At 40.7% G+C, this 16721-nt stretch overlaps 1 protein-coding gene across 4 annotated transcripts in view; it reads right to left on the reverse strand.

Annotated features, from left to right (window-relative positions):
* The window catches only part of cerk (ceramide kinase), an 81537-nt gene that overhangs the window by 55477 nt on the left and 9339 nt on the right, over positions 1-16721 (reverse strand). For 2 of the 4 annotated variants that reach the window (XM_068059133.1, XM_068059131.1), the window contains 2 exons: positions 12986-13117; positions 7373-7495 (listed from right to left, as the gene is read on the reverse strand). In XM_068059133.1, coding sequence (XP_067915234.1) covers positions 7373-7495; positions 12986-13117 — 255 coding nt within the window. Of the gene's footprint in view, positions 1-7372; positions 7496-12985; positions 13121-16721 lie in introns of all 4 variants that reach the window. The other 2 variants (XM_068059132.1, XM_068059130.1) reach the window with 1 other exon arrangement.

Genomic DNA, 16721 nt, shown 5'->3' on the forward strand with positions numbered 1-16721 from the left:
CCAACCATTGCTTGTCTACCGTCAAATCTTTTAATGTATTTTCCCAATCCACCATAGCCAACTTGCCCCAATGCACTCTTGGTTTCCTTTGTTCAGATTTAAGACCCTAATTTCAGAATAAACTATATCTCTTTCAAACTTAATGTAAAATTTTATCATATTGTGGTCACTATTTCCTAATGGCTCCTTTACAGTAAGGTAATTAGCCCTTTCGCATTGCATAATACCAAATCCAAAATAGCCCGATCCCTAGTTGGTTTTTCAACATACTGCTCCAGAATCCCATCTCTTACACATTCCAGGAATACATCCTCCACAGCATTAGTGCTAATTAGGTTTACCCAATCTATATGTAAATTGAAGTTGCCCATTATTGCCCACTGTATTGCCCATGCTACATGCAGCTCTAATTTCCTGATTTATACCATGCCCATCACCACTACAGTTTGGTGGCCTATAAACAACTCCTACCAATGTTTTCTGCCCCTTGCTGTTTCTTAGCTCCACCCAAACTATTCTACATCTTGTTCCTTCGATCGAAGGACCTTTGTCACTAATAGACTGATCTCATCCCTTACTAACAGCACTACCCCACCTCCCTTTCCCCTCCGTCTATCCCTCCTAAATGAATACCCCTGAATATTTAGTTCCCAGTCCTGGTCACCCAGTAACCATGTTTCTGTAATGGCAATTAAGTCATACCCATTTACCTCTATTTGTGCCTTCAAATCATCTACCTTGTTGCGAATGCTACATGCATTCAGATAGAGTGCCCTTGACTTTGTCTTAACATTATTCCTCATTCCGATCCTATTTGATATTTGCCTTCGTTTCGCCTGCCTTCCAATTTCGTTGACTACTTCTCTACTTCCTGTTACCAGTTTTGCTTCCCTCCAATCTGAGCTCCCCCTTCGGTTCCCAACCCCCTGCCAAATTAGTTTAAACCCTCCCCAGCAGCACTAGCAAATTTCCCTGTGAGGATATTAGTCCCAGTCCTGCTAAGGTGCAACCCATTCATTTTGTACAGGTCCCACCTCCTCCAGAACAGATCCCAATGCCGCAGAAATCTGATGCCCTCCCTCCTGTACCAATTCTCCAGCCATGTGTTAAATTGCTTAATGCTCCTATTCCTATGCTCACTGGCACGTGGCACTGGGAGTAATTCTGAGATTACGGCTTTTGAGGTCCTTTTTAAAATTTATTTCCCAACGCCTTAAACTTTGCTTTCAGGACCTAATCCCTCATCTTACCTATGTTGTTGGTACCAATGTGAACAATGACCTCTGGCTGTTCACCCTCCCCCAGCAGAATGTCCTGCAACCTCTCTATGACATTCTTGACCCTGGCACTGGGGAGGCAACATACCATCCTGGTATCACACTGTGGCAGCAGAAACCCCGGTCTGATCCCCTGACTCACGAATTCCCTACTGCTCTTGCACTCTTCTTCCTTCCCTCCTGTACAGTTGAGTCACCAGTGGTGCCACGGACCTGGCTCCTGCTGTACTCCTCTAAGGAACCCTCGCCCCTCATCAGTATCCAAAATGGAAAACCGGTTGGCAAGTGAGATCATCTCAGTGGACTCCTGCACTACCTGCCTGGTTCTCTTAGACTGCCTGACAGTCACCTATTCCCTCTCTGCCTGCACATTCTTAATCTCTGGTGCGACCAGCTCCCTAAATGTGCTATCCACGTAGTTCTCTGCCTCGCGGATGCACCAGTGACTCCAGCTGCTGCTCGAGTTCCAAAACCCGGAGCTCAAGCTTCTGCAGCTGGTAACATTTCCTGCAGATGTGTTTGTCAAGGACACATGGTGCATCCACGACTTCTCACATACCAAAAGAGGCACATGCCATTAGGCCGAGCTGCCCTGCCATATCTTAGCTTTACAAACTAATTATTGTTAATTTACTAAGTAGAATAACTTACCAATTACTCGCCAATCAGCTTCTTCCCCAGTACCGTGGAGACTGAAAAGGCAGAAGAGAGAGACCAGAGCACCTCCTTCCCTTTGTCATTGAAGTCCCTCACACACGAACTCACAGCCTCACACTCTGTCCAAACAGCACTTTCTAATTAGTAATTTCTAAGAAATGACACCACTAAAACCTTAGTAGTACGAACCTTGCCACTTATAAGGTAGCTACTTCAGGGTTTAAAAAAAAACTCTTGTAAACCAAGCAGCCTCCAATGTTCTTCCAGTGCAACAGCTGAAACCACTAAACATCCGTGAAATAAAAGACACAGAATTCATGTCCCAGGCTTAGACTACACCAAATAATGTTCCCACTCACTTTGTATTGCACACAATTTTCCCAGCTGGGTGAAAATATAGACCACAACAATTCATCGAAGCTTACATCAACTAGATTTGGAGTACGCGGTCTCTACAAAAGCAATGAACGCAAATTTAGCGACAGTCCTTTGATCCTGTGGAATACTTCTAGGAATTGAGAGATCTTGGTTCAGGGACTCAAATAGCAAAGGGCAGCTGGAAAAACAATTGCATTTTAGACACAGAATCATAGCAAACATGATCTAAGATGACAACTTTTTACACACTTCTATTCCAAGTAGGTATGCCCTTGCACAACACCGGAAAATATACCGAAATTAAGTCAAGGTAGCTTTTAAAGGCATAATTTGCATATTTTTACACAAATCCTAAAGTCTGGCTTAAGGACGCCACATTACCCAGGCCAACAATTTTTTTAAAAATACTGCTTTTCCTACTTGAATGGATTTACCAGAATCTCAATTATTGAACTGGAAGTGAGCAACTACTGCTTCTATACTGACTGGCAACATATGCTGTTAAAGACTTCAATTCAAGAATATGTCAATCAAGCAACAAAGAGTTCTTCTTTCTTCAGACACCCAGAAGCAAAGATTAAGGAACTGGAACTGTTTAGAATTTGAAATTAATAAAGGCTCTACTGGTAGATTTTCCATTTACTTGGTTAACTGAAACCTACCAAATCAACAAAGCCAGCATAACAAAATTAACATTAATAGATGTAACACATTGCAATGTGGAGGGACTTGGCATGAAAAATGAAATGTGGGAACTACACCCTGTGGGATGAAGAAACCAATGCAACAGAATGCATGAAGTCCAGCTTTAAGTTAATACATTGAGCGTAGAGCTGCGTCACGACTTCCTGGGGAATGACTATTGGAAGTAGTACAGCACAATGGTATACACATTTTGGTTATAGCCACACATTCAAGCTTTAAGGATGCAGTGAAGAAAGCAGCAGAGAAAAAAAATAGGCTGTTACAAGTGCCACTGCTTGCCACAAATTCAACTCCATCATCACAAGCTTGTGGTAAAAATGTCCATGCATCAAATCATAGTCAAAACAGATAAAGTACAGAAACATTAAAAAAACACAAGAGCAGGAGTAGGCCATTCAGCCCTTCGAGCCTGCACCGCCATTTAATACGATCATGGCCGATCATCCAAACTCAATACCCCTGTTCCCATTTTCTCCCCGCATCCCTTGATCCCTTTAGCCCCAACAACTATACCTAACTCTTTCTTGAGTATATTTAACGATTTGGCCTCAACTGCTTTCTGTGGTAAAGAATTCCACAGGTTCACCACCCCCTGGGTGAAGAAATCCCTCCTCATGTCAGTCCTAAATGGCTTATTCTTTATCCTTAGATGTGGGTCCTGGACTCCCCCACCATCAGGAACATCCTTCCTGCATCTAGTCTGTCCAGTCCTGTTAGAATTTTGTAGGTTTCTATGAGATCCCCTCTCATTCTTCTAAACTCTAGCGAATACAAGCCTAATTGACCCAATCTCTCTTCATACATCAGTCCTGCCATCCCAGGAATCAGTCTGGTGAACCTTCCCTGCACTCCCTCCATAGCAAGAACATCCTTCCTCAGATAAGGAGGCCAAAACTGCACACAGTACTCCGGATGTGGTCTCATCAAGGACTTGTGTAATTGCAGCAAGACATCCTTACTCCTGTACTCAAATCCTCTCGCTATGAAGGCCAACATACCATTTGCCTTCTTAACTGCCTGCTGCACATGAATGCTTACTTTCAGTGACTGGTGCACAAGGACACCCAGGTCTTGCTGCACCTCCCCTTTTCCCAATCTTTCGCCATTCAGATAATAAGCTGCCTTTCTGTTTTTGCCACCAAAGTGGATAACCTCACATTTATCCACATTATACTGCATCTGCCATGTATTTGCCCACTCACTCAACCTGCCCAAATCACACTGGAGCTTCTCTGCATCCTCCTCACAGCTCACGCTCCCACCCAGCTTTGTGTCATCTGCAAACTTGGAGATATTACATTTAGTTCCCTCATCCATATCGTTAATATATATTGTGAATAGCTGGGGTCCTAGCACTGATCCCTGCGGTACCCCACTAGTCACTGCCTGCCACTCGGAAAAAGACCCATTTATTTCTACTCTCCGTTTCCTGTCATTCAACCAGTTCTCTATCCATGTCAGTAGCTTACCCCCAATCCCATGTGCTTTAATTTTGCATGTTAATCTCTTATGTGGGACCTTATTGAAAGTATGAACTCTGTCTGAAGCTCAGGAGATAGAAGATAATCTGGAGCCTTTTATACACATGACAGACACACTGCCCAAGCTAGCAGATCACCCTGCCTGCCAAGAGAATAAGAATGAACCTGCATCGAATTGGAGTCCAAGAGAAAAACAAGCCCCTGTTGAAACCCCACAAAGACAAGCACCAACCCTGCAAGACCATTCTCAATGTTATTCCGATCCATATTATTGACTGCTACAGTCCAACATTATGATTATTGCCAAATTTCTTTTCAAGTGAATGCCGCTGTTAACATGTGTATAATCATACTCAACTTCAATGTGCTTTTTTTTTAAACCACATGTCAAGGCCACAATTTAGTTAAGGTGGCGTGGTGGGGAAGAAGGAAAGAGAGAAATCTGTTGCATACAGTTAAACAGGTATTTATCACAGAATTGCTAACTGAACACTATATAGTTTACTTAATATAAAAAGGAATTACAACTTAAACTGAAGCCAACACTAAACATATTTTCAATCAACATAACTCTCTCACCCAGAGCTCACCATCAGCTTTTAACTTAAAATTATTACATACTGGTGTCTTCAAATTGAGTACGATATGAGGCAAAGGGGAGATTCAATAAGTTCAGAGTAACCATGTTCTCAGAAAGAAAAATGGTGGGGCTGCCAAATCTAGAGCCCCATGGATGTCAAGGAGCCTACAGGGTAAGATAAGGCAGAAAAGGAAAGCTTATGTCTGACAATGAGAACACAATACTTCAGAAAGCTAAGAGGAGTATTGATAGGGGAGGGGTGAAATCAAAAAGGAAATTAGGAAAGCTAAGAGAGGGCATGAAAGAATATTGGCAAGCAAACCCAAAGATGAACCCAAAGATGTTTTATCAATGCATTAAGAGTAAGAGGATAATTAATGAAAGAGTAGGGCCCATAAAAGACCAAAAAGGTAACCTATGCGTAGGGGAAGATGATGTTGGTATGGATGTTCATATGGTTCTTAATGAATACTTTGTGCCTGTCTTCACAGAAGGGGACAATGCAGATATTGTAGTTAAGGAGGAGTGCGAAGTATTGAATGTGATAAACATAAGGCGAGAGGAAGTGTTAATGGGATTAGCATCCTTGAAAGTGGATAAATCACCAGCGCTGGATGAAATGTACTCCAGGCTGTTGAAAGAAACCAGGGAGGAAAGAGCAGAGGGTCTGACCACCATTTCCCAGTCCTCACTAGATACAGGTGTGGTGCCAGAGGATTGGAGAACTGCTAACATTGTACCTTTGTTTAAAAAGGCAGTGAGGAATAGACCGAATAATTACAGGCCAGTCAGTCTAATCTCAGTAATGGGCAGATTATTGGACTCAATTCTGAGACACAAGATAAACTGCCACTTAGATGGGCATGGAGTAATCAAGGAGAGTCAGCATGGATTTGTTAATGGAAGATCTTGTCTGACTAACTGGACTGAATCTTTTTTTGAAGCAGTAACAAAGCGGATGAGGGTAGTGCAGTCGATGTGGTCCACATGGATTTTAGCAACGCTTTCGACAACTGATTAAAAAGAAAAGCCCATGTAATCCAGGGAATTGCAGCAAGCTGGATACAAAATTGACTCAGTGGCAGGAAACAAAGAGTTGACAGGTGTTTTTGTGACTGGAAGGCCATTTCCAGTGGGGTTCCGCAGGGCTCAGTACTAGGTCCCCTGCTTTTTACGCTATAAAAATTGGTCATGTGGTTGATAGTGAGGAGGATAGACTGCAGGACGATATCAATGGACTGGTCAGGTGGGCAGAAAAGTGGCAAATGGAATTCAACTCGGAGAAATGTGAGGTGATACATTTGGGGAAAGGAATACACAATTAATGGGAGAATACTGAGGAGGTGTAGAGGAAGTGAGGGACCTTGGAGTAAATGTCCACAGATCCATGAAGGCAGGACAGGTCGATAAGGTGGTTAAGACGGCATATGGAATCCTTTTCCTTTGTTAGCCAAGGCATAGAACAAAACAGAAGGAAGATTATGCTGGAACTGTATAAATCATTAGTTAGGCTACAACTTGAGTACTGTGTGCAGTTCTGGTCACCTCATTACAGAAAAGATGCAAGTACAAAGGAGATTGACAAGGATGTTGCCAGGACTGGGAAAATGCAGCTATGAGGAAAGATAGGATAGGCTGGGGCTGTTCTCCTTGGAACAGGGAAGGCTGAGGGGAGAGTTGATTCAGATGTACAAAATTGTGAGGGGCCTGGATAGGGTGGAAGTAAAGGGCCTATTTACCTTTGCAGAGAGGTCAGTAACTAGGAGTCACAGATTTAAAATGATTGGTATAACGATTAGAGGGGAGAGGTGGAAAAAATTTTCACCCAGCAGGTGGTAGGGGTCTGGAAATCACTGCCTGAAAAGGTAGTGGAGGCAGAAACTCTCAACTAATTTAAAAGGTGTCTAGATATGCATGTCAAGTGCCGTAACCTCCAGGGCCACGGACGAAATGCTGGAAGGTGGGATTAGGCTGGGTGGCTCGTTTTCGCCTGCGCAGTCACCACAGATTACTGTGTCGTAAACGTTCTATGATTCTAAAATGAACACTGTTAGGATTGAATCGTACATGAAATATGACAGCACTACAAAGTAAGGACTGCACAGTGGGTAAAACTGAGGCTGAAGAAGTCAAAACTGTTGTGTTTACAGTGAAAATGCAGTACTTAAGATTTAAATAGTTTCTGAGAGGCAGAAAGAAAGATCATAAGTTTTATACATTGCCTCAAGTCATCTTAGCTTGTAAATACCACACATTTGGCAGTTCGATCTTTATTTCACAGAAACATACAGTACCTTGTAAATCCAATTGTTCCTTAAGTGTTTGTACCCATTGGTTACACAGTAAGTGATCGCTGCAGTAAAAGGTCAGTTCACTGCACCCCCAATGTTGCCCCTTGGATCTCTGCACATAATATACTAAAATATAAAAAAGGAAATCATTATGAAATCACTTGGAGCACTTCAATGCAAGTTAAAGACAATTTTGTGCATTTACTTATGTGGTTGGATAGGCACCTCAAAAGATTGATGGCAAGTTCAAAGCAGACTTTTTCATCTAATATCTACAACTTTTACTGCAAAATAAAACCTTAGAACAACCCAGTAGTCTGATTTAAAAAAACATGAATCAGTGTAACCTTGATGATGACAAGTGAATATGTATAACAAAACTGTTAGTATAATTAGAATTCTACAACTGAATAATTTTCAGGGAAACCTTGGTGACGTCCTAAAATTCTGGGCAGTCTAAATCCAGATGTTTGCTTCTACGGCCTTGATCACAACCTTGAATTGCCCATTTAAGGAATCAAAGGACTGGAACATTTCCAACAGGACAAATTCTGTTCATTGTCAACCACTTTCTAAGCCTTTTTGAAGATTTCTTTTTAAACAAATCTTCGGTAACACTGCATCTCATATAAAGTTTTATTCTGAAACTGAGCCATTATTTCATTAAGACGTTTTTCATAAACTGAGATTTGAGTTTCAGGTCATTACTGGGTTAAGGATTTATTGCATTCCGGCTGCCTGGTTACAAACTTTATCATGCGATTTGGCAATGCCCTTGGAGGTTTGTCTCCATACTATAAATAAAAATCAAGGTCATTAACACCTGAAACCGATAATGAACTCTTTCCATTACTTTCTCGTCCAAGAGCATGCACCATGATATAAAGATCTGGAGTTGATATGAACTTCAGAGCAATGTCAACATTCAACCACGTTAAATTAACACTGAAGCTGGATTTAGAGTTTTTTTTGGCAGTGTCATGAAAATATGCTGTGCCAAATGAGGATTTTTTTAATTCATCGGTTGGAAAGCTACATTAAACTTTTGGAAGAAAGGAGCTGGGATCTGATAGTTAACTTTTAAAAAGGTGGCAGCCAAGATGGCCACCACAATTCACATTCCAGGAGACTGAATTGGAGACACATGTCTAACAAGAATCTCATCCAGGACAATGCTTTGGTGAAAGAGTAGATTATCCATATCATCCTCGTTAGCGTGACATTCAAAGCCATCGAGGCATTCATGAGTGGAGATGTCCTTCCAGGGGCTTAACACTGACAATAACACCCGAGAGGGATTTGGGTTTTAGACTTCGGACCTCATTAAAAACAATGGGGATAGAGAGAACCATGGGACAGTGCCCCCAGGCTGTGTAAAACTGGGAGTTTTGTTGCACACAGCAGACAAGCTCCTGAGATTTTGAAGCAGACAAGCTTTGAGTGCTAACCAGGTAGAATCCCAGTGGGCCTGTGCATCTCTCACTCTCCAGATAACATCTCAAGTTTGAAAACCATCTGTGACTGCTAACCATCCAAGCCTATAGATTCCGACAGACAGAGACCCCAGGGAAGAAAGCCACCGACAATTCTGTCTCCAAGAAAACCCAGAGCCAGGTGTGCCAGCCAAAGTGTACTTCTACCAGCCAGAAGACAATGGAATTACCTGACCACACAGACTGTATATTATTTTTACATGTTCTGGACTCTAATCCACTCAACTATTCCTTATCACTCCTGATTGTGCGTGTGTGATTCTCATGTGCGTGTGTGTCTAGATCAGGTTTCGATTTTTTTTTTAAAAAGTACAATAAACTCACCTCTTACTCAAACCCAAGAAAATCTGTCCGATTAGTTCTTTATGATCACAACAAATGTAAAAAGGTAAAACACTCACTGAAGTGGTAAGCACATCCACTGTTTTAAAAAAATAAACCCTGTTGTGGCCAAACAAGGACGACAAGAGGGCAGCCTTGTGACACCTCCTCACCTGATCATAACAGTAGCTTTCTCAAATTGAGTGTGTAAAAAGTGTTGAATAAAACAATGGTATTCCTCACACACAATTTAAACAAAAAGAAAAATGGCTTTTGAATAATCTCACTCCGTTCTAATAAATGGCATTGCTCCGAAGCTATTAACTCCAGATTTTGGGTTTGCTAAATGCAGGTTGATTTAACAACCACCACAAATTTAGAAAAGTACATTACAGTCCAGATTAGTTATCTGTCTTTGAAGGTATGTATTGCATTTACATCTTAACGTGCACTCTGTGTTCTTTAAAAGAAAAATACTTTTATTCTAACTTCAGTGCATTGCCTGAAAACATATTATGTCAATAAAAAATGCACAAAGGGCTGTTGAAAGTCTGGTCAAAACAAATCTAAGGGCTCTTAATTTGACATAGAAAGACTAAGTAGCTCAATAGGTCAGCTATAATTTGCGTTGATCAGAAGAGGTACCATATTAGCATTAATCGTTTGGTAGTACAGAACTTGAGAATTGCTGAAAATAGAGACATGTTGTCGAAGCTTTTCATCTTACACTCATCAGGACAATACACAAGAATAACCAATGTAAGGGAAAGTAACAACATATACTGCATGAGAAGAGATTGATGATTGGTTGGCAAGTGAACTCTGATTGGTAGAGGCATTGCCATGGAGAATGCACCAGTTTACGGTGACTGATAGTAAACAGCCGAGCTTTGTTTGAAATTTAAACCAGGTAGCTTGACTCTGATTGGTCAAAGCATTGCACTGAGGAATAAACCAGCGAATGGCTGTCACTTATTTTGTTCAGCTGAAACAAGCGCAACGTGTGTACATGTTCTTTCTGTCTGCAAAGAACAGGGCCCTATTTGTTAATATATGTAGCTTCCAGTATGTGCAGATGTGCCACACTGCAAGCCCCAACGAATCTTAAATTGGTTGTCAGCGTAATTCTTAGCATACTGTGGATTATTTAGCTGTGAACAGCAGAAGGGACATGTTGTTTGATACGATCCTCCAGTCTTTGGGACATACGGCCTATATACCTGGCATCACACTGGCATTAAAATTCATATATCACATCACTCCTTTGTGTGATAGGCAGGATGACTTTTTGGCATGATGGCAGCATCCTGTTAGTAACGAACACAAGTGTTGCTGTTTGTAACGGGCAAGGTACAGACCGTACCCAACCAGCCTGTGCTTGCAAAACTCAGAACACAGTGTGCACCATTAGATGCGATGCTGCGATTGGACAACATTCGCTAAATAATCCAGCGTGCTAGGAATTATGCTGACAACCAATTTAAGATTGTCAGTAGGGCTTGCAGTGTGGCATATCTGCTACATATATTAATACACAGGGCCCTGTTCTTTGCAGACAGAAAGAACATGTACACACATTGCGCCTGTTTCAGCTGAACAAAAGAAATGACAGCCACTCGCCAGTTCATTCATCAGGGCAATGCCTTGACCAGAGTCAAGCTGCCTGGTTTAAATTTCAAACAAAGCTTGGCAGTTAACTGTCAGTCACCGTAAACTGGTGCATTCTCCATGGCAACGCCTCTGCCAATCAGCGTTCACTTGCCAACCAATCAGCACTCTCTTCTCATACAGTACAAGTTGTTGTTTTCCCTTACATTGGTTTTTCTTGCAGTTTGTCCTAATGAGTGCAAGACAAAAAACTTTGACAACATGTCTCTATTTTCAGCAATTCACAATATTTGCAAGTTTTATTTTTACAAGCTGTGGAGTATAATTTTGGAATAAAGTACACTTAAGAGGTTTGAAACACTTGCCAAGTTCATCATCACTCCAGTGTGACGTTTAAACAGGTGGCAGTTTAGGTTGCCTGAGGAACTTTGAAACTTCCTTTTGAATCTTTTTAGCATGGAGACAACAGTCTCTCAGTAAGTCTCAGAATTAAAATTTAACCAGTATTCAATTACTAGTGGGAGAACTCTGGGCATGCAGCCAAGTTTGTACGCCTCAAGCTTTGCTGTCCATGGGCAGAGAGCGATGTGGAAGCCAGCAGCATTACTCATGTCTGCTGACTCTACATCAATCAGGAGGTTACTGATATCCTAATACACATCACTACAAATATGCATTTTGTCAGTGCACATGTATTTTAAAATATCCAATATTTGCTTAAACGGCATCAGAAAAATTAAAGGCTACAGAGTCCGGTGAAAGCACATCAACAGATCACCTTGTACAACATGCCTTCAGGCCTAAAACTGCTCATACAATGAGCTTTCAATGAATATTAAGAGCATTTTAAATATAAATTATGAAAAATTAAGGAAGTTGGACTTGGTGTCTTTGGGGGAGCCAAAGACAATTAAAGCTTTCCCCCATTGTCAAAGAAATGTGAAGAATGACTTGCTAAACTAGGGATCATTCTTGACAATTTACTTGTCAGCTGGAATCTAAGAGGTATGCAATAAATTTAGTAGGATAGATAAAATTCAGGATTGTAAGTTAGCATGACAGGAAGGAGTAATTTAAAAGAAAACAAGAGGAAGTTAAACTGAAATTAGCTTATATTTGTTTAACAGCCAATTGACATAATGGATGAAGGTAGCAATAGCATTCCAACAGAATGTGATTGAATGGACTGAAGGTCATGCCATACCCAAATCTTTCATGTGATCTTGGAGCCAAAATGACAATACTTAAAATTACGAACATGGTTAATCTAGGGAACAAAATTAAAAATGTGGAGTGGGGGGGGGAGCGCAGTGGATGAAGAAAAGAAATCCTACATCACAAGTAGATAACTGAGCTATCTGCAGCAATTTAAATAGCACAAATACAATGCAGAAATACATCAGAAGGTTAACATTAGCACCCAGGCAAAAATCTGTCAAGTTTTATTTTCAGAACAGACTTCCTATCTATGTAGTTGCCCATATACTTATTACTCAGTATCGATGACTAAACAGCAGAGATCTATTACTGAAAATATTGTCCATTACCTTGGAGAAAAGCAAGAGAAAGAATAAACATTATTCCCATGAATAACAAAAAAAAGTTGCATATAACAATGTATGGAGATAAAACCAAAAAATTTAAAAAGCGAACTAGTATATGCAGTACCAATGCACTATGCCACAAAGTGATAATATGGGCTGCAACAGTCTACTGACAAAACTGATCAGAGGTCTCTGGTTTACTTCTGGACATTTCCAAAAGACTGGCTTTAGAGAAGCATCAGCTGTTGGCAGTTCTCAAAGGTGGGGGTAAACAACTGAACCAGTAATGGAGAAAATTATATAAAAATAAAACCAGCATACAAATAAGGCTTACAGTCTAACATTTTAAGTTAAAAAAATGCAACTTAACGTCCCTGATGACTTGGCGAGTACGAGTCTTACAAAGCCGGAAAACCCCATATTCGATCTTCCGTTTGTACTGATTTAGCTGATGTCGGCAATAGAGATGCCATAATTGACTTCAACAATCCTGCGTTTAGCACAGGAAAAAAAAAAATCAGCCAGGCTTGCTGACTGTCACCCAGCAGAAAAGAAAATTGGTGAGTCAAAAAAAACTGAAAATATATTATAATAATGTAAAACTGAATGAAATTTGAGTGAGGTATTGACTAAAATATGAACAGCTGTACCTGTGAAAGCATGCAAAGTTAGCTCAGTGGAAAATGAGGGCATCTTCCGCCATCTTCCACTTTCTTTATTTATTCCATCTTCTTCAGTTTCACGAACAGCAACAATCTCACAGACAGGCACAGAATGGCTCCCTGCTTGAAAATAAAACAAAAAATTTATTTTTCAGGCAATATCATTCTGAGTAAAAGGCTGCTACAGCCTTAAGCTACTAAAATCCAAAGTGACAAGATTAGGTTATATGTTTCATGCATAAAATGTAAGTTGTACCTGCAGTTTAATTGTTGCAAACATTTTAAATTAGACTCAGCTATAACTGCTGTACTAAATGCAACCACTGCATGATGCTTCTACAGAATTTGCACTCTCTGGGACCTATGTATGACAGGTATTTTAAAGTAATGAAAAATTAAAATATAATGAAGGAAATTTTAATTTTATTGTTATATGTTAAGTTTTGCGACTTAAGTTAGCTCAAAGTAAATCAGCAACAAAGAACAGAAATTAGAAAAGAAACTGAATCAAGCCAAAATTTGTGGTGAAAAAAAACTCAGAAAAGATATTCATCTATCTTCTCGGATCTTACTGAAATATCCACCACTTAATACAGGAGTAAGCCTTTATGGCCAAGTGGGGTGGAAAAAATTCAAAAGGACACTCACTTCGGAACATTTTGACACAGATATCATTTGACAGAATGTGACCTTCCCTGTCCTGCAATATAATCTTCTGCAGACTTGGATCACACCCCCTTACCCTAAACAATAATGACAACCATCACCCAGAGTATATAATCACAGAATCTTACAGCACAAGAAGCCATTTGGCCCATCATGCTGACTCTTCTGAAAAAAGAGCTGTCCAATTTAGTTCCAAGCTCCAGCTTTCCCCCAATAAACCTACAAATTACTCCTCTTCAAGTACATCCCCACTGCCTTTTAGAAGTTCCTATGACATCTGATTCTACCAGGTAATGTGTTCCAGATCTTAACAATTCACAGTGTGAAGAAGCTTCTCATTTCTCCTCAGTCCTTTCACCAATTATTTTAAAACTGTGACCTCAGGTTATCAACCCACTTGCGAAAGGAAACATTTTTTTCCGTACTTGCTTTATCAAATCCCTTAAATTTTGAATTCTTCTCTTAGGTCTCCCCTGAATATTCCTTGCATTAAGAACAATACCAGCTTCTCCAAACTCTCCATAGAACTAAACTCCCTCATCCCTTTACCATTCTAGTCTATCTCTTCTGCACTCTCTCCAAGGCCTTGACATCCTTTCTAAGTGTGGTGCTCAGAATTATGCACAATGCTCCCAGCTGAGGCCGAATCAAGTTTTATAAAAGGTTTAGCATGACCTCCTTGTTTTTGTGGACCTATTTACAAAGCCAAGAATCCCATACGTTTCCTTAACCACCTTATCAGAGAGGGATTTCAGTACCAGAGATGGAAATGTGTTACTCCTGAAGAAAAAAAAACACTGACGGTGCTGAAAATCTGAAATAAAAACAAACAGAAAATGCTGGAAAGACTCTGCTGGTCAGGCAGCATCCATAGAGAGAAAAACAAGAGTTGATGCTTCAGGTTGATGACCTTTTGGTTTTCTGCAAATTGATTAGTCTGCTCACAGGTTTTTCATTCAGAATCATAGAAAAGTTACAATACAGAAAAAGGCCGTTCAGCCCATTGTGTCTGCGCTAGCCGAAAAAACTAGCCGCCCAATCTAATCCCATCTTCCAGCACCTGGTCTGTAGCCTTGCAGGTTACAGCACTTCAAGTGCAGGTCCAGGTACCTTTTAAATGAGTTGTGGGTTTCTGCCTCCACCACTGATCCAGGCAGTGAATCTGGGCAAGCCAATCCAATCTTTCCTCATAGCTGCAACTTTCAAGCCCTGGCATCATTCTTGTAAATCTCCTCTGTACTATCTCAACAGCAATTATGTCCTTCCTGTAATGTAGTGACCAGAACTGTATGCAATACTCCAGCTGTGGCCTAACTAGCATTTTATACAGTTCCAGCATTACATTCCTATTTTTGCATTCAATACCTTAGCCAATAAAGGAAAGCATTCCATATGCTTTCTTAACCACTCTATCTACCTGTCCTGCTACCTTCAGGGACCTGTGGACATGCACTCCAAGGTCTCACTTTTTCTACCCTTCTCAATATCCTGCCTTTTATTGTGTATTCCCTTGCTTTGTTTGCCCTCCCCAAATGCATTACCTCACACTTCTCTGGATTGAATTACATTTGCCACTTTTCCGCTCACTCATCCAAACCAATGATATCATTCTGGAGTCGACAGCTATCCTCTTCACTATCAACTACATGGCCAATTTTTGTGTCATCTGCAAATTTCCCAATCATGCCTCCCACATTCAAGTCCAAATCATTAATGTATACCACAAACAGCAAGGGACCCAACAGTGAGCCCTGTGGAACGCTACTGGAAACTGCTTTCCATTCATAAAAACATCCATTGACCACTACCCTTTATTTCCTGTCAGTGAGCCAACTTTGGATCCAACTTGCCACTTTCCCCTGTATCCCATGGGCTTTCATTATTCTGACCAGTCTGCCATTTGCGACCTTGTCAAATGCCTTATGAAAATCCATGTAGACCACATCCACTGCACTACCCTCATCAATCCTCCTTGTTACTTACTCAAAAAATTCAAACAAGTTAGTAAGGCACGACCTTCCCTTAACAAATCCATGCTGACTATTCCTGATTAATCCATGCCTTTCTAAGTGGCAGTTTATCCTGTCTCTCAGAATTGATTCTAATAATTTACCCCTCACCAAGGTCAGACTGTCTGGCCTGTAATTATTTGGCCTATCCCGCGCACTCTTTTTAAACAATGGTACAACGTTTGCAGACCTCCAATCCTCTGGTACCACGCCTGTATCTAGTGAGGATTTGAAGATGATCCTCAGAGCATCCGCTATTTCCTCCCTGGCTTCCTTTAACAACCTGGGATACAATCCATCCGCCCAGGTGATTTATTTACTTTCAAGGATGCCAGACTGTCTGGTACTTCCTCTCTCATTATGCTTATCGTATCTAATATTTCACACTTCTCCCCCTTTACTACAATGTTTGCATCATCCCTCTACTTTGTGAAGACAGAGACAAAAAACTCAAGAACCCTTCCCACATCATCTGCATCCACGCACAAGTTCTCTCGTACATCTATGAAAGGCCCTACCCTTTCCTTAGTTATCCTCTTGTTCTTAATGTACTGATAAAACATCTTCGGGTTTTCCTTAATTTTACCTGCCAATAATTTTTCATGTCTTCTCTTTGCTTTCCGAATTTTTTTTACTTTTTTACTTCACACCTGCACGTTCTATACTCTTCTAGGCTTTCTAAAGTATTAAGTTTTTTGTGATTGTCATAAGCTTTCTTTTTATGCTTTATCTTACCCTGTATGCTTCTAGATAACCAGGGGGCTCTACATTTGGCCATTCCACAATTTATTTTTGTAGGGACATGTCTACACTGTGCCTGTAGAATCTCGCTTTTGAATGCCTCCCATTGGTTTGCCACTGATTTTCCTTCAAGTAGCTGTATCCAGTCCACTTTTGCCAGATCACCTCTCAGCTTCGTAAGATTTGTCTTTCCCCAATTTAGAACTTTTACTCCTGTCTTATCTTTGTCCTTTTCCATGATTATGCTGAAACTAACTGTATTATGGTCACTATCTCCAAAATGGTCACCCACTGTTACTGCATCCACT

This window comes from Heterodontus francisci, chromosome 27 (genome assembly GCF_036365525.1).
Source record: "Heterodontus francisci isolate sHetFra1 chromosome 27, sHetFra1.hap1, whole genome shotgun sequence".
In the NCBI taxonomy this organism is placed as follows: domain Eukaryota; kingdom Metazoa; phylum Chordata; class Chondrichthyes; order Heterodontiformes; family Heterodontidae; genus Heterodontus; species Heterodontus francisci.